Below are 20,451 nucleotides of genomic sequence, written 5' to 3'. Positions count from 1 at the left end.
CCCGGATTAGAGACATGGCACCCAGCAGAGCCGTAAGTTTGTGATCCTGAAGGACCAGCGCTTGCGCAGTAGTCTTCCAGTACCGGCGTCTCACCTCTACTGGCCGAGCACCTTACAGCAACACCGGACATTTTGGCACATTTTAAAAACACTTGCCAGAATTGTTTTTAGCACAAAAAAGACAAAGAGGCCGGAGAAAAGAGGGCGTATTGTAACAATAACATTAACTACTAAAATGTTACATTCAGAAGAGCAGCTGGAACAGCAGCTTTAATGGATTTTAGCGCCCATACTGGGGGAAAGTTAGAAAGTTTCAATTTTGACGTCTATGGTCATGACGTCATCAGACGCAGACTCGCTTCGGTTACCAAGCTCAAAGAAGAGGCTCTGCGGTTACTAGGAGAGCGGTTGGTCATGTGACCGGGGAGGGAAAGTGTGGCCAACCGCTGTTCCAGTTCCCAGAGGTGAGAAGGATGCTGATGCTGGAATAAGCATGGCGCTGCGGGGTGACGGTTGTTCCGGGGCCTCGGCCCTGGTGGTGCTGTGGGGTTTGGTGCTGCTGCTGTGCGATGTGTCCTGGGCTCGGATTCATCACCTCACGCTGAAGGTCAGTGCGGAGGCGCCGGCTGGGGGTTATTAGGCTGAGGGGCGGAAGAGATATCGCAAGGCGGACATCCTGGATAGTGGGCAGTTGCTGGGTCTGAGTGACATAAACGGTCGCGGAAAACTAAATGCGTCACTGACAGAAGACTGTGAGGGGGTCACAGCCAGGGGGCGATAACTAGAGGTGGAGTGACAGGAGAGCAAGATGAGAGTGGGGGCAAGAAGAGGGTGACAGCAAGATGAGAGTGGGGGGCAAGAAGAGGGTGACAGCAAGATGAGAGTGGGGGGCAAGAAGAGGGTGACAGCAAGATGAGTGGGGGGCAAGAAGAGGGTGACAGCAAGATGAGAGTGGGGAGGCAAGAAGAGGGTGACAGCAAGATGAGTGGGGGGCAAGAGGAGGGCAGCAAGGTGAGAGTGGGGGGCAAGAGGAGGGCAGCAAGTTGGGAGTGGGGGGCAAGAAGAGGGCAGCAAGATGAGACTGTCAGGCAGGAGTTGAGACTGACAGCTAGATGGACAGAGGCTGGAGAGTGACAGTGAGATGAGGGTGACAGCAAAGTGACAGCAGGTAACCGCACTGACTGATAGTGACAGCGCAGCGATGGGTAGACGGTGACTTGGTAGATGGTGACTTGGTGGAAGGTGTGAGAGATCAGGTGGTGACATCGCTGGATTCTCAGTAGGGAGTAAAAGAAGGTTTAGTGCGAAGAGAGTGATGACAGCGACGGGGCAAATATCCGAGAAGGTGGAAAGAATGTAATAAGAGTAGGCCGCGGGTGACAGCGCTTCACAGATGGTGACCGCGCTTTTATTTATTTTTCTCTCTCAACATTGAGATTGCTTGATAACTGAAAAGTTTCCTCAGCGACACCTGTAAGGAAGTTTTACTCTTCCCTCTGTTAAGGTCAGGTTTTAACCTTGATAAAGTAAATGTGAAGCGCGATGGGTAACGGTTATCCAGCAGTGAGGCTTTCATACTTGCCAATGCTCATGGGGTTTTCACTTACAGTCCCGATTTCTATGGCCGATCGCTCTGTTTTTTATTTTAAATATCTTGCTGTATAAAGATTAAGCAGCAGCGTACTTTATTTTAGCGGCGCGGGGTCTCTCACTCATATGTGTTTCCTTACTCAGGACGACATACGGCAGAAGGTCCACCTCAACAGTTTTGGTTTCTATGAAAACGGCTCTATGAGCGTGAAGGTTAACAGCCTCTCAATAAAAAGCAACACGGATCTCTCAAAACTAGACAACAGCACGGTGAGTGACCCGAGATCTACACCCCCTCTTTCGACCAGAGAACCCACCGCACTATTTCATGTAATTTTAATGGACAGAATGTTCTTTCAAAAACCAGGATTTCTAAGTGACCCCAAACCTTTGAGTAGTAGTGTATATATTGTCACTAACATCATTCCTGTTTTTTTTAGTTTGGATTCAGCCTGGACAGGACAAAGAACGATGGCTTTTCCACCTACCTGGTAAGTGCGGGTGAACTTGAAACTTCATATACAGGATTTTAAACTTGGTCCAGGATTGAGACATTGACCGGGTTCTGTGTTTTCATTAAGCCCAGGTACCTCCGTGCCCAGCGCATAAATCAATTCCTCTTAGTAACATAGTAACATAGTTCATAAGGTTGAAAAAAGACCAAAGTCCATCAAGTTCAACCTATATACATATTGTGTCCCTACTGTGTTGATCCTACTCTTATTGAATTTTTTTTAAAGTGTGTGTGTATATGTATGTATGTATATATATATAATATGCATGCGGGGTGAGGAATTGTAGCGCTACAGGTATCCGCATTGAATTCTCAAACCCACCCCACAAATCGCTCTTCAATCATATAAAATTTTGCTTCATTCCAAATTTTTCAGGGAATGCCGAATTGTCATGTGACGCACAAGCAGGATTGGATAGAAACCAAGGGAAAGTAGATTAGTTTTGGTTCCTGGTTCTCTGCAAATATACATTCGATATTCCTCATTGTACCCGTTTTGAAGCGGAGAGGCGCATGTCTTGATTCCCAACGCGGTATATTTTGGGCTGATTTACGCGTTTATTTGTTCGTAGGATGAGGAAGTGCGGGACTGCATCCTGAAGCATACGCCAGAGAGCGTTTCCGTAACGCTGCTGAAACTGGACTTTACCAACAAACGGTGAGCAGCTTTGCTTATTTTGAGCAGATTTATTTTTCCCCTAATACTTATCGTTTATAGTTCCAATGAATCAAAGGGGGATTAACCACACTTTCAATGATTATGCCTATAAAACATATTTATCATATTTATTTATATTTTGTTTTTTTTTCTTTTTCTCTACATTTAGTGTCCATATCAAGAACGTTGGCGGCATCAGCTTGCCAAACATTATTGTCTCGCTTCCAGAGGTTAAAGATACCGTGACGGCAACCAAAAGTCCCACCGTTAAAAGCGCCACGGTAAAAATCCCTTCACCTGGTCAGCCTGGTAACCAGAAGAGCCGCAGGGATACAGGTAAAGAAAATCATTTTTATTTTCATAAACCTCACATCTATAAATTTCTTGGTTTTCAGGTAAAGCTGCAGCTCCAGAGGCCAGGAGTGAAGACAAGAAAGAGAAAGACAAAGAGAAGAAAGAAAAAGTTAACAAAGAAATTAAAGTAAAAACACAAGTAAGTATATATGTGTGTTTGGGGCAAAACTTTTTTCTTTCTAGCAGCGTTTCTCGTTCAATAGGACCCTATTTTTGGGTTATTGTTCTAGGACTTTGTATGCAAATGTACATCTACAACGGAGGATAGTTAATCTGAATATGGGGCTTGCCTAACTTAGTGTTATAATGGCCAAAGCCAATATATTTTGCGTTTAGGTGCTTGTGGGTTGTGTTTTCATACGAAAAGCTGCCATGGATGTGTGTTCAGCTTTTTGACTCTTCTTTTCAGGACGAGTATCGCTCTATGAAGGTGGAGGAGGGTGTAGCATCATTCCAGGTCGGTATTGGCTTTGTTCAGTTGTGCCGGTTCCTGCCGTTGCTTAGCCGGCCCCAGAGAGTAATCTCCCCTCTTTGCCTCTTTTACGTTTTTTTAGTTTGATTTTAACGTGAGCTCCAATGAGCTGGAGGGACTCTACAGCCTTTACTTCCACAGCTGTGCGGGAGCTGGAAATTCAGTCCGAGACCAGCACCTCTTCAGTTTGGATGTGAGTGATTGACTTAGTTCATCTTCCTTTTCCCTGAGAAACTCTTCCAGGTTATGCCAGCCTCCGCTGCTTGCCGGGACATCATGGATGTAGTTCTGCGGAAAGCATTAGGGTTTTTGTTATCTGAAAACTAAAGGTGTTCTCTAGATGTTCTCCAGCTCTTTAAAACTCTCCTAACTTATAGCTCCCAAATTAAAGATCTCTTTTATTTGCTGCATGGAAATAGGACTTGGGTGCGTAACACTTGCCGCTGTACGTTTTTTATCCTTGCATCTATATAATTGTTGGCAGTTCTAACCGTTTGCGATTGGTCTTCCCCTACAGATTGAAATTATCAACAAGAATCCAGAAAGTTACCTTTCAGCAGATGAGATTCCGTTACCTAAGCTTTACATCTGTATGGCGCTCTTCTTTTTTTTGGCAGGAGTCCTCTGGGTTCAGATCCTCCGGAAGCGCATGTATAGAATTGGCTACTGGTATACAGGGGGAGGGGGGGGGCAGTGTAAGTACTGCTGGATGCCCAAGCCCTTCCCAGAAATAAATCCTTAATCATGGAGAAATGGCCTCATTTAAATGTATTTACTTCTTAAGAGTTTGTCTAAATGGAACCACACAAATGGGAATAAAAGAAAATCATGCGGGGAGCATGCGGTTTAACGCGTTAACAGCAATTCCTCTGAATGTAGGATTCCCAAGAAATGGGCAACTCCTTTAGAGATTCCCAATTTTCCACTTAACTATGAAGAGCAGGAAAGGATGCGACGTAACTCAACGGGGTGCACTTATGTTTATGTCTCGTCGGGGATGACGCTAGTGCTCTGCCGCTGATCCATTTCTCTGGACAGAACCTTATATTAATCAACAAACCTGTTGTTCTCTTTAGGAGCGATGTCTTCAAGATCCATTGGCTGATGGCAGCGCTGCCTTTCACAAAGTCATTGTCGCTGGTGTTTCATGCAGTACGTATACGCCTCCCACCGCCACGTTATCATTTTCTCTTCTTCTTCATTAATTACACCACACGGTTCCGTAAGCTTAGAAAACGTATTTATTGCTGCTCACCTATCGTCTGTGTCCTATACGCAGCATTTGTGTATATCACCGAGCACGGCATCTCAATTTCCCTGTTTCTATGAACTGCTATGATGTAAATATCTTGGTTTCCTTCTTTTTTCAGATCGACTACCACTACATTTCTTCTCAGGGGTACCCGATCGAAGGGTGGGCTGTGGTATATTATATCACACACTTGTAAGTGTCAAATACTCCTTACTTTATAGGTTTATAGCCCCTGACACCTGCGCTCTACAAACATGCATTATGATATGTCGGCTGGTGTGTTCCTTTAAGAGAAACTAGTATGTGTGTCTATGCGTTCCCCCAAAGGTGAAAGCCTTTCAAAATTATCACAGGGAAAAAAAAACGGAAAAATCAACATTTGTCTTTATTGCCTGACTTGATACACTAAAGATTTCTTAGCTGTGCAATTGCTTGTGACTTCCAGACTGAAAGGATCGCTGCTTTTCATCACAATTGCACTGATTGGAACTAGCTGGGCCCTTGTGAAACACATCCTATCTGACAAAGATAAGAAGACTTTCCTGATCGTTATTCCACTACAGGTGAGGACGTGCCGGGTCCCAATACCCCCTTCTGCGCTTCCGTGTTCTGCTTTGTGTAGACCTGGCGATCTCAATGCAATATATTATGCCCCCACGGCATTTATTCACTGAATGGGGACTTGGTAGAGTTTTACTATTCGTTATGTAGGGCTGACAGTGGCAGGTTTCTGCAGCTAGAATGGCTGAGCTGGCCCTGTGTAATGTAAAGTTCAACGGGTGAAGAATTCTCACTGATTTCATTATGCATTATACAGGGTTAGCCAAGCTCTGCCGGCAGCAGAAGCTCACTGATGTTGGCCTTTCTTATCATGTAGAGAAGTGGTGACGACTCTCCCTTTAGTGAATAACCCCATTGTGAATGTGTGGTGCTTTTGGGAAGTAGCTCCATGATCGGTGAACCGTACAACTCTATGATGCAGCAAGCGGTGAATAGCACACGTTACGGGTTACTACCGCCGTGACACGCCATCGCCATGCCTGAGAATGCTATGAATCGGACGTTTTATATCGATGCTGAGCCTTTTCTCAGTGAGCACAGCTGGGGATACGGTGAAGTCATTAAAATCCATTTTATTCTGTGTCTCTGGGTTTCTAATACAATAAAAAAACAGTCAATGGTGACTCATTCGCTGACGCAGGGACTGGGAAGAGCGAATTTCACGCCTGCAGCCTTCCCTGCTATGGGAGGCTGGTTCAGCACCAAAGGGTGATTTAGCTGTACAAAAAAAAGTTGGGTGTTTTTTATTTTGTTTACTGCACAGACCTGCAAACGCATTCAAATAACCCTTTGTATTCCTTAAGAGATGAGCACGTTCCATCATTACCCCAAATGCTAGTGATAAGTATTGCTTTAAGAAGCCCGAGTACCTTTTGATATTGCGTGTTTTCAGATTCACTTATCAGTTATCGAGATTTTTCTGAATGGGTTCACAGTGAAGTTGTTGTTGTTGTTGTTGTTGTTGTTTTTTTCTTCTTCATATAATAAACCGGTGCCAATACCTCTTCTGAATTTGGCAGGTTCTGGCCAATGTGCTTGACATCGTCATAGAGTTCACAGAAGAAGGCACGACGGAGTACGGGCTGTGGAAGGAGATTCTGTTCCTCGTGGACTTCCTGTTCTGCGGAGCGATCCTCTTCCCGGTTATATGGTAAGAAAACGTTCTTTGGCGTTTTAAATCCCTGATCACAACTTGCAAAAGGCGGACTTGGTTTTTCCTCGTATGCAGGCTCACAAACGCTTTAGTTGTGTTTCCCCCTGAATATTCCCTTCTCACTTATTGTTAACAGGTCCATCAGGCATCTACAGGAGGCATCGGCTACAGACGGGAAAGGTGAGGCAATACTATATATATATTTTATACTTTTTCGCCCCTCTCCAAGAAAATATCTTATATTACAAAATAAATTCCCACGTGACACTCTTTCTCTTTCTCTCCCTCCAGATGGCAGTGTTCAAAACAAAAAAAATGTATAGACAGTCAAATTGTAGGATGATGGCGCTTACTGCGCATGTAGGGCTCCCTTTGAAATAAATCAACCTGCTTATATTTCCTAGGATGCTAAACTAAACTCTGCTGAATGCATGTGGATTTGTTTACCGCGATCCCCCCAGATGCCGCTGAGCACGTCAGCACCTCGACATCCCTGTCTGGGAATGCCAAACACACTGGCACCTGCCGCCTTTGCAGTGTTTAGTTTTTGGTGGAAAAGTATCGTTTAAGAGGGTTTTCGTAAATCACCTTGCGCGCATGTTGGCATGTTGCCTCCCGCAGTGGCCGGTTTCTTTATATAAGGAGACCCCATGCTGTCTGCACGCGTTATCAAGGCCTCTGCAGGAACTTTCCACTTAACCCATTTTAATTGTCTGCATTAAGGCAACTCGTAAGAATCGTTAGCCCCCTAGAGAGTCTCCTCTTTATTAGTGAAGATACATGATAAGCAATAAGACGTACTGATCCGTTTTACCACGTAGCAACCCAATTATCCGTCGCTTATTATTAGACATCACCTCGGACCCCTCTGTCTCCACGTTGCCTCCATCTGTGCCTCGAACTCGCCCGTCACACACGCGCTCACCCTTATCCGTGACTTCCCAGAAGTTTCTTGTACCCTTCCCCCCATCTCGTATTGAATACGAGCCCCTTTGTTTCATGACACGCGTGACCTCGCAGATAGAAGGTGCTTTGCGGCTCCTTATTGAAATGTAAATTGGGCACGGCGACTTTTTAATAGATTAGCCTCCGATAATACGTTACTGCCAGGGTTTTAAACGTACAGAAGGCTCCCATTAGTCCAGCTGGTGCTGTTTGTTTAGTCCAGCGTACCGCCAGTTCTTTCTTTTAAATCTCTTCTTGACCAGCCATATGTTGGGGGTCTCTAACAGTCCGTGACAATAGACACCCCTCGGTATTCCTTAATTCCCTTTCACCGCTGCGTTTTCTTGCAATGGAGTTAAAGCACTCAGGTATCCAGCGTTTTCTCGCTCCTGCCATGCATTCTGATCACGGACGCTAGCTTATATCTGTGCCTGCGCTGCCGCAGCACCGCGAGGACCTTCAATTCAGAAGTAATTATCTTGGAGATGGAATCGCAGCCCAAGCAGCAGAGATACCGCCAGCTGGTGGCACGATCCTCCACAGACGCCAGATCGGTAAATGAGATTATTGGCGATAGTTCTACATTCTCCGGAGCACGAGAAAATCCTAAAACCCCTTCTACGTTTATATCCGGTATATTAAAACAATATGTAGGGTTTCTTAAAAGGTAACGCACGGGACAAGTGCCTCGTCCAATCGATTAACGTAGGTTTCTAGCCTCGGGGGCCAGCTAGGAGCCCGCGTTTGGAATACTTCACAGTAGCGAGCGTTCAAGGTTAATGCTTTGACTCGGTACAATCAACGTGATTAGTAAAATTGCAGTAATTTATGCAAATACACCAAGACATTTAGTGGATAGAATCCAGAATTTCCACTAATTATAAAATGCACTGCTTACAATTAGAGGGCTGCGTGTAAGGGCCTTCCGCGCAGCGGTGATCGGTATCGTTTAACGGGTTAACGTTACCGAGCGGTTTATTTCTCCCTGGAGATACAATGTAACGTCATCGGTTTCCTGGTGTCGAGACAATCGGACGACAGCTAGGACTTGGTCGGCGACCAGAAAATGTCGGCCCCGTCGGCTTTAGATGCTTCAGTATCGCTGTCGCTTTAATTACTGCTATAGCTGTAAAGTGAGTGACGTCGGCAGCAGCGTGTCGTCGGATTCATGCAGTGGTTACATTTCATCATGGGATCATCAAAAGGGGTTTATTCGCTTAGGAGTTGGCGGCGTCTCCAGGTGAGTTGTGGTTTCAACACCCTAAATCCACTATGCATTATAAAGGGCCATTTCTGCTGGCCCCGGATCATGCGTAGTTCAATCAGGTGATTGATGAAACTGCAGCTCTCCTGCGAATGCTCTCTTTGATGGATAAACACCCCCCCCCATTTTCTTTTCTTCATTTTTTACACATGGGGAGGTACGACTATTAATCACACTGTCAGGACTATTCAAACTAAAGTGAGACAATTGGCACCTTTGCAGCAGACAAGTGGCCTCTTATGAGTTGAGCGGCTGTGAGTTTTGGGTGGCGGAGGACAGTGGGTGACGTTCCCCAGACTCCTTCACTTCGATCTTCTGTACAAGCCTCACCCCCCCCCCCATCACATCACAGCGTGGTCTGTTTGCCTGCGTTTGTAATTAATAATCTCCGTTTAGGTAGCTGCGCGGCTCCCTCGCATACCTCCGCGGCCCTCTGTCTATATAAGGGTCGGGGAAATACTCGGCCCATCTGGCCTGCTTGTTGATCTGGCCCCCGGGAACACGGTGTTTACGCACGTCAACCCAACACGCGCCGGCTTACATTGGCCCAAAACCGTCGCCAGAAGCTGTCGGCGCTGTGTGTAATCAAACCCTGCTTTTATATTATATATTCCGAGCCCGTCTGATGCCGCGGGGTTAACGGAGCGTTAGCGGGAGAATTATTTTTAGGATAGAACTCTGGATTCCTCCTGGGCTTCAATAAAAGTATCCTCTAGATTGTAAGCTTGCGAGCCGAGCCCTCTTTACCCTGATGCAGCTGGTCCTCTTAGTCTGTCCGAGCCTTCGAATGTACAGACTGTAAGAAAATAACAGTATTGGAGCAATATATTAGTTTACATAGTGCCCAAGTGTCCCTGTTTCCTCTGGCCAGTCCCTCTTTTCTTGGAGCTCAGAATGTTTGCTGTCTGTCTGTATACCCGACAAATCCCAGAACAAATTCAGCCTTTTTGTGTTCAGCAAAAAAAAGCTACGTTCTTTTTTTTTTTTTTTTTATTACATATAAAATTTGACCATTACAAACGTATAACAAAACATAATCTTCCATTTCTGTATCTCAAGGAATTGTACGAGAAAAGAGGATTTTATAAGCAAAGCAAATGAAATGAAACAGAAATTTAAGGAGAAAAACTATCCGGAGGAAATATTAAATAAGAGTCTTCTAGAAGTAGAAGCAGTAGACAGACAACTACTTCTGGACAATAAGAATAAGCCAAAAAAACATCTTCAGGAAAGGGATTTCAGTTTTTCATTTTGTACCCAGTATAACACCCAAGCGAATAAAATTAAAAAAATCATAAACAAACATTGGCACATCTTAAAAAATGATGAGGTCCTAGGCACACAACTACCGGATAGACCGCAGGTCATTTTTAAAAAAACAGGGTCATTAAAAACAATATTAGCCCCGAGTGTGCTACCAAAACATGTAGCAATGAAGAAACCTGGAACACTCATAGGCAGCAAACCGAATGGGTTCTATAAATGTGGCCACTGTAAAATGTGTGCTTTTTTACCTAAAAAAACCAATGAATTCACAGGTACAGCAACGGGTCAAACGTACATCATAAAGCATTTTATCAACTGTCAAACAAAAAATATAGTCTACCTATTGGAATGTGGTTGCGGTCTTCAATATGTGGGGAGGACAATAAGACCTATGAAGGAGAGGGTGCTAGAACACCTCGGGAATAGAAGAAAAAATGATATAAAACATAGTGTCCCACGACACTGTAATAGATGTCCTAAATACTCAATAGAGTCCCTAAAAATTATGGGGATAGACTGGGTACCCCCAAATTGGAGAGGAGGCAACACTGTAGAGAATTTGTCCAAACGGGAGACCGAGTGGATTTTTAAATTGAAAACCTTTAAAAAAGGTGGCCTTAATATGGAACTAGACATATTCACGTATATGTGAGAACATATAAGGGATTACATATGGTTCCTATGGAAATATCTAAGTGGGAACATCCCATGTTCCATACATCATCTGTTTCTACTACATTGCACTTTTTTTATATATATCCCTACATTCACAGAGAAAATAGCAAGGCACCAGTCCACATATGTCAGTATAAATACTCTCATTGATTGATCTTTTGTCTTAAGAAATATACAGGACACATTTGTTTGCATATATATGGTTTATTATTTAAGAAAATATATATACATACTATCTGTTTACATCAATATCATTTGCTACTTTAGGGCAATATTGACCACACATTACCAACAGCATAGAGATCTATTGATCCGTTATTTATGAACAAATTGTATTCAGCATACTGTCCCCGATTCTCCACATTTTCATGTCCATTGCCCCTGAAAAAGAATAGACCATAACAGTAATACATACCACATGCAGTTGGTCCATATAGGTTTTCTTCTCTTTTTTACCTGTCTATATCGCTATTATATAGGGCGTTTTTTTTCATATATTTTTTTTTATATATTATATTTTTTATATATTACGTTTTTAAATATAATGTACGAAACTGAAGGCTATACCTTATTAGTCACCTTCCCTCTCTGCTCCTTTCTCTCCACATTATGCCCGTTCTTGATCACCAAATGCACAGTATGGGCGGCATCTATAGGCACCCACTATGCATATCAGATGTCCACTGAATGAGTACTTCGATCGGTTTATCCGATCGTTCACAAACGGAATTATTAACATATGTTTTTACTTACCTACCGATTATTTCTGGATCCCACGGAGCATCAGAAGAGTAGAAGACAGATGGGAAGATAACGCGACGGACGAGATGATGACGAGGAACGCACTGACGTCAGACGCCGGCAAAAAAAGATGGCGCCGCGCATAGTTTAAAAGGACCTCGCATCCACAACGAAGATTACTCCTGATGAAGCCACGGAACTGGCGAAACGCGTCGAGGATTTTACAGAGCTCTACTTATTCTTTTACCCAGACTTTTTATTTACTTTTAAAGCATCCCTTGGTGGATGTATGTGAATACTTTTTATTGTTTTGGCATGTTAGCCTTGAATAAATAGCTTTTACACTATACCAGAGAGTGGTTCTAGCCTGATTCAGCTTTTGGGACTTGGTCCCATGTACACAGAACATTGGAAGGCACCACAAGAGGAACAGAGGAAAAGACATCTGACGTGTAAGGGTTAAAAAACTCCCTCAAAAGTGTAAGTGCATTTTGGTATTTGCGTGTTACAAACAGTGCATGATAATACACCATTGGGGTCCCTATTTTTGTCTCTTTGCTCTTTTACATATATTCACTGCATATACATCCGGAAGACAGGATGGTCTATTGAAACCTGAATACAAGTGAACACTGTAAGTGCATTATATAGACTTACAGCGACAGCACTTGTGTTGAATATTACACAATTATATTTTTTCTTGTTTTTTCTTTCATTTTAAAACCGGTATACACGAGCGCCCCATAGCGTTCTTTTGTCCTTATTTTGAAACACCTGGAGAGTGTTTTCGTACGGGTTGCAGCCGAGTATCCGGGAATCATACATCATAAAGGGAAGTATTCTTTATTTTTTCTCTGTATACCCATTCCACACTGGTTTTCATCACTTTTTCTTTCACTTAACTTTGGTAAGTCCTTTGACAATATTAATTAATAAATAAGGTAATAGAAGATAAATAAATCTTAAGTAAATTTAACCAAATAAGTTCATATGTAATATTTATTAAAAAAATGATTTAATGCAATATACTAAGGTAATGTAATTATATCTTTGTATATTAATTAATTGATTAGTGCACTTCTATTTTCATCAAGATATTATAAATCAGGTTTTAGTGTAAATAGTAATAAATAAGTTAATAAGAATAAATATATAAATTAAATAAGTAAATAAATTATTATCAATAATATTAAATACGGATAACCAGAAGCAGGATACTAAGTGATGCTAAAACGTCATTATTAGGTGGCACTCTCGTTATTATTAAGATTAATCAGTCGATAATAGTATTAATGAGTAAATTTTTTCATCCATAAAATATATTATAAGTAATACTTAAATAAAAATAAATATTTATAAAGTGCTAAAGAATTTTAATATACTGCCACTTCATTGCTAATTGATAAATTTATTATATTTTGATTATTATAAATACTAATTAGTGCAAATAGACACAAGTAAGGTGCTAGAAGCATTTAGTGTACCACCTATAATAGTTAAGTGCAAATAAACAAGAATAGAAATAAACAAGTGTAAAGTGCTAAAGAAATATATGCAACCCTTGCTTTGTTATTCAATAAAGTCGTTATTAATAATATTAATAAGAATAAATAATAAATAAATCATTATTAATGAATAAATTACAAAATTAAGTATAAATTAAATAGATAAATAGCATTATAGTAAATAGTAGTTTAGTGGAAATATACTAACAAGTTTTAGTCTGCTGCCACTTCATTACTAAATGGTAATTTCATTAATATTTCCTCAGGGTTATTTTTTTTTTTTTTTTTTTAATCATTGAGTAATAATAAAGTGCAAGTGAAAAAATAAAGTGCTTAAAGCATTTCATGTACCGCCACTCCACTATTATATATTACTTTCATTAATAATAAATTTGGACATTAATTATTATAAGTGAAGTTAAATGCAATAAACAAAATAAAGTGTCTAAAGCGTATAGTGTACCATAATTTGATTATTATATAATATTTTCATTATTAATAGTATTAATCAGTGATAAAATAGTCAATAAATAATTTCATCAAATAGATACATTATTATAAATATTAATTAAGTTCAAGTAAACAAGTATAAAGTGCTAATATTATTATAGGTAATAATTAAGTGCAAATAAGCAAATATAGAGTGCTACCGAGGTTTAGTGTGCTGCCACTTCATTATTTTGTAGTAAATTCATTGTTAATATAAACCTAAAGAACTTCTAATTTTCCCTGTGTGTTTCTAAAACATACATTTATAGTATAAATTGTGTAGAGCTACCGATATCGTACAGATTCTCTTAAATGGTTTAGAGTAGCGAGCATTTGAAGATCTACGTACATTTCAATTCATGATGTGTTAAATAATCAAATTCAATATAAAGTAGAAACCCTGAGGTGTTTCTAATACATACAGTTATAAAGAGAATGTATAGAACCGCAGTTGAAGTGGCAGTTCTCTTAATTTAAAGTGGTCATTGTTAATGAATAAGTTACAAAATTAAGTATAGATTAAATAGATAAATAGCATTATGGTAGATAATAGTTTAGTGCAGATATACTAACAAGTTTTAGTCTGCTGCCACTTCATTACTAAATGGTAAATTCATTAATATTTCCTCAGGGTTATTTATTTATTTTTTTTTTAATTATTGAGTAATAGTAAAGTGCAAGTGAAAAAAATAAAGTGCTTAAGGCATATCATATACCGCCACTCCACTATTATATATTACTTTCATTATTAATAAATTTGGACATTAATTATTATAAGTGAAGTTAAGTGGAATAAACAGGATAAAGTGTCTAAAGTGTATAGTGTACCATAATTTGATTATTATATAATATTTTCATTATTAATAATATTAATCAATGATAAAACAGTCAGTAAATGATTTCATCAAATAGATACATTGTTATAAATATTAATTAAATTCAAGTAAACAAATATAAAGTGCTAATATTGTTATAGATAATAATTAAGTGCAAATAAGCAAATATAAAGTGCTAACGAGGTTTAGTGTACTGCCACTTCATTATTTTGTGGTAAATTCATTGTTAATATAAACCTAAAAAACTTCTAGTTTTCCCTATGTGTTTCTAAAACATACATTTATAGTATAAATTGTGCAAAGCTACCGATATCATACAGATTCTCTTAAATAGTTTGGAGTATACAGATACACATCATTTTAAAGTGACTTTAAGTGACTTAAAGTGTCCAAAAAGAGAAGAAAAAAAGAAAGAAAAAAGAAAAAAAAAAAAATATATATATATATATATATATAATAAAAATAAATATTATAAATAGTTTAAATAAATATAAATAAATATATCTACGTGGAATTCAATTCATAATATATCAGCTAGTCAAAATCAATATCAGATTAGAAAGCTCAGGTTTTTCCAAATGTGTTCCTATTACGTGCAATTATAGGTAAAAATGTGCAAATCGGCAAATAATGTAGCAGTTCTCTTAATTTAAAGTGACTAACGTCCTAAATTCAAAAAAAAAAAAAAAAAAAAAAAAAAATTAAATAGAAAGATAAATAAATTAAATAAATAATTATCTATAAAAAGTTCAATTCATAATGGAATAGCTGCCGTCATCGTCCCTCCAAGGTATTTTTCTTTTGGGAAAATGTAGATATAAAATCTTCAAGTTCTGGAGGTTTATTAAATACTAGCGTTTCTCCCTCGTTATTTATAATCAGCTTAAGGGGTGATCCCCATTTATATTTGATGTTCAGGTCGCGGAGTTTCTTAGTGCCCTCATAAAATTGGCTTCTAAATTTTCGTGTTGCAATTGAAAAATCAGGGAGAAGTTTCAGGGCTTTATATTGCACACTTTGTGCAGAATTTTTATTAAATTGTGTGATAAAGAGATTCTTGATATATAGATTGTTGAAACGGACTATTACATCCCTTGGGGTGCTGATGACCAGGTCTTTTGGTTTAGGAAGTCTATGAAAGTTTTCCAACAAGAAATGACTTAGACTGTCTTCTTTAATAAAAGTTGATAGAAGATCCTGTAAGTATTTCTCCAAGTTAGTGATTTCTTCAGGTATCCCCCGTATCCGCAAATTTTTCCGTCTAGATCTATCTTCCAAAAGTGTTAGTTTCATTTCTATAGCTTGATAATTGGATCTAAGATCACTATTCTCCATTCTAAGGTTCTCTAATTCGTCCTGCAGTGCCTGGATTAAGTTTGATTGTGAGATAAGTTTTTCTGAAATTGATGCAATATCTTGTTTCAAAGAGATTGTATTAGTTTTCATCTCAATAGTAAGTTTAGAGTATAAATCACTTATATTGTTGATCTTGATTGGATTAATTAATTCAGTTTGTGGGAGTTCAGAATAGGTGTCAAGAGAGGAGTCAACTGATATGTCCGGGGAGTCTTTTGAGGGATGTTTGGATATAGGTGTAGTGAGAGTCGATTTGGGAGAATAATATGTAGTTAGAACTTTAGATTTTTCATGACTCAATCTTCTGTCCTTTTCTCTATCTCTTTCTCTGTCTTTGTCTTTATCTTTTTTTGGTGGCATCTTAGTGCTTTAATTATAGATATTCTGAAGCCGTTTGTAGCCGTTGGTTTCTTATATGGTGTTTCTCCTCTATTTTTTTTTTGTTGTTTTCTCCCTTTTTTTTTTCCTTTTATTCACTTTTTATCTCCTTTCTTTCCTTAACTTCTTAGCACCCTCCTCGTATATTCCTTAGTCTCCTAAGATTTATACCTCTTGTCTTTTATTTAATTTGTTTCACTTTAATTCATATTATTTCATATTAATTCCGAGAATATTTCAAAATGATAAAAAATTTGCAACAGTTCAATGAAAACAGAGTGTTCTATGATGAGCAGTGATGAACAGTGAAATTTCCAGGGGCCTCGTAAATTTAAGCCTCCGGATAATTGTAGGTATATATATCTCCAGGTAATGGCGTAGTGCAGTGTGTTAGTAGTGCAATATATTAATACTTCCAAAAGTTTCTTTGGATCTCAGCTAATAATAATATATATAGTATATAATATATATATATATTAGAGACGTCACTTATCTTGCATTGAGAGCCGGACGGTGCAGAGCAGAGTTAAGTCGTGGTTATAATCGTGTTCGAGGAGTATATCCGTATATCTCTGCATCAAAGTCTCCTGTTCAGCATTAAAACGCCATATGAGCATATGAGCTGCTCCTTTCGTCCAGGCAGATAGCGATATGCGCCGAGTTGTAAAGGTTATAAGGGTAAATAAACGCCAAATACCGGGTTGTTCCTCCAGGCTAGGTCCACTGTTTTGAAACCGTCCGCTCTCCTGAGGCAGTTCTGAGACTCAGAAGCGCTAGATTTCCATTTCCATTTTGGCAGCTACACCATTTACCCGGGAAAACCGAGCGTCTTCATGCGTCTCCAGCGGTCGGCACCAGCCGCAGGCGTATTACACAGCACGCATAACGCAACGCAACGCGTGCAGCGTTCTACGTCACAACCATCATACCCGGAAATGGTCAGCAGTCTTTCCATGTGATCACAAATTAGTTTTCAACAACTTTGGGAATGTACTTTTTTTTTTTTTTTACAATCTTCTTCATGCAGATGTTAAACAAGTATAAATGTAATTGTCTCCAGCAGGGATTATTCAATATATTATCTGAAATACAAAAAAATAAGAGGAAATATTCCTAACGTATAAAATTCATGAAAAATAAATATTGTTTTATATAAAAGAGTAACTTCCAGCTAACACTTAGTAATCAAAGCACATTCTAAATTATAGTTTATACCTGAATATGTATCACTCCTGTTACTGTCTGCACATAATACGTATTCTTCTACCTAGTCTTTGACTTTTGCAAGTGCCAAAGCGTTAATTGTCAACCATTCATTTGCAACTGAATATGTTGTTGTGGTTCATTATCAGAATCATCTAGCCTTTACCTTTAACAATAGGACAAGCCTTGCTTGCCATATGCTGAATATTCATAGTGGATATTTTAGAAATGAATAGTGAATTCCGAAACATAATTATTTGCTATTTACGGCAGTGTTTTGGGGATTTTCTGTATTCTAATTTCCGTATGTGAAAAAAGAAAAAAACTGCTGGGTGTTATTTGGGAATTGTGTCATCTTAAAACCATTATGGGTGAAACCTTCACTTATCTTTAGTGTCTGCAGAAGGCAAAAATTCTGTGTGCTTTCCATGCTCCCCATTAAAGCAACCCTTCAACAAAGAAATTGTGTCATTAAAGAAAATATTCAATGATTTATATTTTATATTACCTCTTCTCACACACAACCTGGACACTATCATAATACATTATACTTAGAAAGTTCTTCAATGTTCAGTTCTTCATTGAGCTGTATGGGGCACCACACTTTAAACAAGAGGTACATACTGACAATTTGGTAAAATTGCATTACTATGGAAAGCCCATCTTCCGTTGTATATTATGTCCCTAACGGCCCCTCGTAATATAGCTTAGTGGTCCAAGATGAGATGGAGTATTTAGTTGAAATTACCGTATTTGCTCAATTATTAGATGATCCTGATTATAAGACAATCCCTCAAAAATTTAATATTAATTTAGAAAAAAAGAAAAAGCCTGAAAGACTACCCTATAAGAAAAAAGTTTTACTAGTAAAACAATTTTTTCATATTTAATAAAAACTGATTGAGAAAAATGAATTTTTTGTTTTTATTTCCTTTTAGTTGCCAACCTGTACCCCTGTTATGCACATCTGCCCCCCGGCTTGCTACTCTGCCCCCCAGATATGCCTTATTCCCCCTATATGCCCCCCCGACTTACCGATGCATCCCTTGACTTGTCCCCCATGCTCCAGACTCCCTGGTGTCAAGTGGGGGCAGCCTTCCCTTGCGGGACACGGCTAGGACTGCACACTGACGTCGGTGGCGGTCCCACTGACGTTGGGGGCGGTCCCACTGACGTTGGGGGAGTTCCCGCTGATGTCAGTGGGCGGTCCCACTGACGTCGTGGGGAAACACCCCCATGTAAAGGAAAAAATGGGCGGGGCGTGTCAGGACCCCGCTCCCGGTCTTGACCCGGAGGAGCAGCGCTCACCCGGCAATCTCCCAGGTATGCTCTGTCACAGAAGCCCCAGTGTCGGGTAGCAGCTGAGGTTGTTTGCACGCATTGCGCAGACTTTACCAGCTGCTAGAAGCATTTGCTTTTAAAAAAAATCTCTTATAATGAAGCAAATACGGTAATACCTTTTTTTGAGGCAACATAGAAAATATGACTCTACTTTCTCTGTCTATGAGAATAGGTAGTAAGCCCTAACATATAAGATTCTTAAGAACTAGTTAGAGGCCCCATGAATATCTGTCTGTCTATCCATCTAATGTATATACACACATATATGCCATCAGACACACTGGCCAAACGCCTGGTGGGACGGTGGCCACCAGCACCACACACTCACTCGAGCTTCAGTCTGAGGCTAGCAGCTGTCCAGCCGTCAGTCTATCCAGCCGTCAGCCTAGGACATATTATTATATATTATATAATATATTTTATAACACCTATTCTTTGGGAAGGTGTTAATATTCTTATTGGGCTTCTTAGCCTGTTCGATTGCTGTATTTTCCTAATTGTAAGTCCTTGTATGCTGTATATATATATATATATATATATATATAATTCTTGATTTTGACATTATATTTGATATAGCTTAAATATTACGCATAAGAGCCTGGAAAACAGCATTTATTTAAATCAGTGGTTTCCATCCACAGCAGCGCCTTGAAAGACATGCTGGCTCACACCTGACAGGGTTGTCGTACTGAATTCTGTTCAGGCAATGCTAAGCAGCTGTTGTATGTCCCAAATCAAACTGGCTTCTGAGAAGGTGAGCAGATAGATTCTGTCACCAGAAGCGTTCTCTGACTCCTTAGATTTAAGGAGGCTGATTATCTTATTTCAAGAGAGTAAAATGTCACCTCTCAACCTAGTGGTATACAACAAGTACCGGTAGATCTAAATCACATCCATTCTTTTTTGCTTGGATGGAAACTAAAATAAATTTAGAAGTTCTAACAAAGAGCTGAGCAAGCTGTCTTTCTGTATATGAGAATTATTACATCAGATAAATCTTGGCTACAGGAATTAGAAAAAAAACACTAGTGAACAAACCAGGAGACATTTTTTTCAGTTGAGAAAAGACAACTTGGAATACGACCAATAATTCTAATAGCGAGACCTGAGTAATGAAAAGTAAATATAATTTTACAGTATATATAGATCAATAATCATATATACAAGTGTCCTCTTGAGACAGAGATTTGTCTTTTGAAGTCTCCTGTACTTTTAACAAGTCTTCTGGATTTTTTTTTACTTTAAATAAATGCATAATTAGAAAATATTTTGTTGTGCCTAGTACAGCACTAATATTTTTCTTCATTCACTCACTAGCATATTTTTTCATTGCTTTTTAGCCATAAAAACCCCTAAAAGATCCGGTTCTCCTGTAGGCCGGAGAATGAAGGAGGAGGTTTCCACCGCGGCCCTAATACTTTGGATCATCATCACAACCTTTCCATGATAAGTGGAAGAACAAGATACCTTAGGCTTCTAGAAAGCAAAACTGCAATGATATGTATCTCAGTCCTGCAAGACTTTCATCAAAAGCAACCCAGTCCCGTACCTGAGGACCCTACATGACACAGAAATCAAGTCTCTGAAATGATGGAACTGTTCTTTACTTTTTTACAAGTCTTTATGTTAAATGTAACATCCTGGCTCCTCTTCCATTTTGTCTGCAGAGATTCTTGCTGCCACCTGGAATCCACCACATGGTTTACCATCTAGAGACAAACCTCAGAATCTGATTAATCTGATAAAAGAGTTATCTCCCCAACAGGCCCTTTCAGCAAATAGGCGTCTTTCTCTGTTAATGCTGCCGCTGTCCCCCAAGACCCCCCAAGAGCTGTAGCCTAGTCTGGAAGTAGAGGCACAATGGAGGTTGTGCTGTAATGAAGATCTGTATGCTTCAT

At 39.5% G+C, this 20,451-nt stretch overlaps 1 protein-coding gene across 1 annotated transcript in view; it reads left to right on the top strand.

Moving 5' to 3' along the window:
* The first annotated feature begins 493 nt into the window (after nt 1–493).
* Nucleotides 494–20,451, top strand: part of LOC128503273 (protein GPR107-like) — a 52,770-nt gene continuing 32,812 nt past the window's right edge. The window contains exons 1-14 of the mRNA XM_053473319.1: nt 494–607; nt 1,735–1,860; nt 2,031–2,081; nt 2,677–2,762; nt 2,932–3,043; nt 3,158–3,184; nt 3,526–3,573; nt 3,671–3,781; nt 4,106–4,239; nt 4,665–4,740; nt 4,959–5,032; nt 5,286–5,403; nt 6,421–6,551; nt 6,691–6,734. Coding sequence (XP_053329294.1) covers nt 494–607; nt 1,735–1,860; nt 2,031–2,081; nt 2,677–2,762; nt 2,932–3,043; nt 3,158–3,184; nt 3,526–3,573; nt 3,671–3,781; nt 4,106–4,239; nt 4,665–4,740; nt 4,959–5,032; nt 5,286–5,403; nt 6,421–6,551; nt 6,691–6,734 — 1,252 coding nt within the window. The remainder of the gene's footprint in view (nt 608–1,734; nt 1,861–2,030; nt 2,082–2,676; nt 2,763–2,931; nt 3,044–3,157; nt 3,185–3,525; nt 3,574–3,670; nt 3,782–4,105; nt 4,240–4,664; nt 4,741–4,958; nt 5,033–5,285; nt 5,404–6,420; nt 6,552–6,690; nt 6,735–20,451) is intronic.

The sequence above is a fragment of the Spea bombifrons genome, chromosome 8 (genome assembly GCF_027358695.1).
Source record: "Spea bombifrons isolate aSpeBom1 chromosome 8, aSpeBom1.2.pri, whole genome shotgun sequence".
In the NCBI taxonomy this organism is placed as follows: Eukaryota; Metazoa; Chordata; class Amphibia; order Anura; family Pelobatidae; genus Spea; species Spea bombifrons.
The sequence above is the reverse complement of the archived record's forward strand: the minus strand, read 5'-3'. Positions and strand labels throughout refer to the sequence as shown.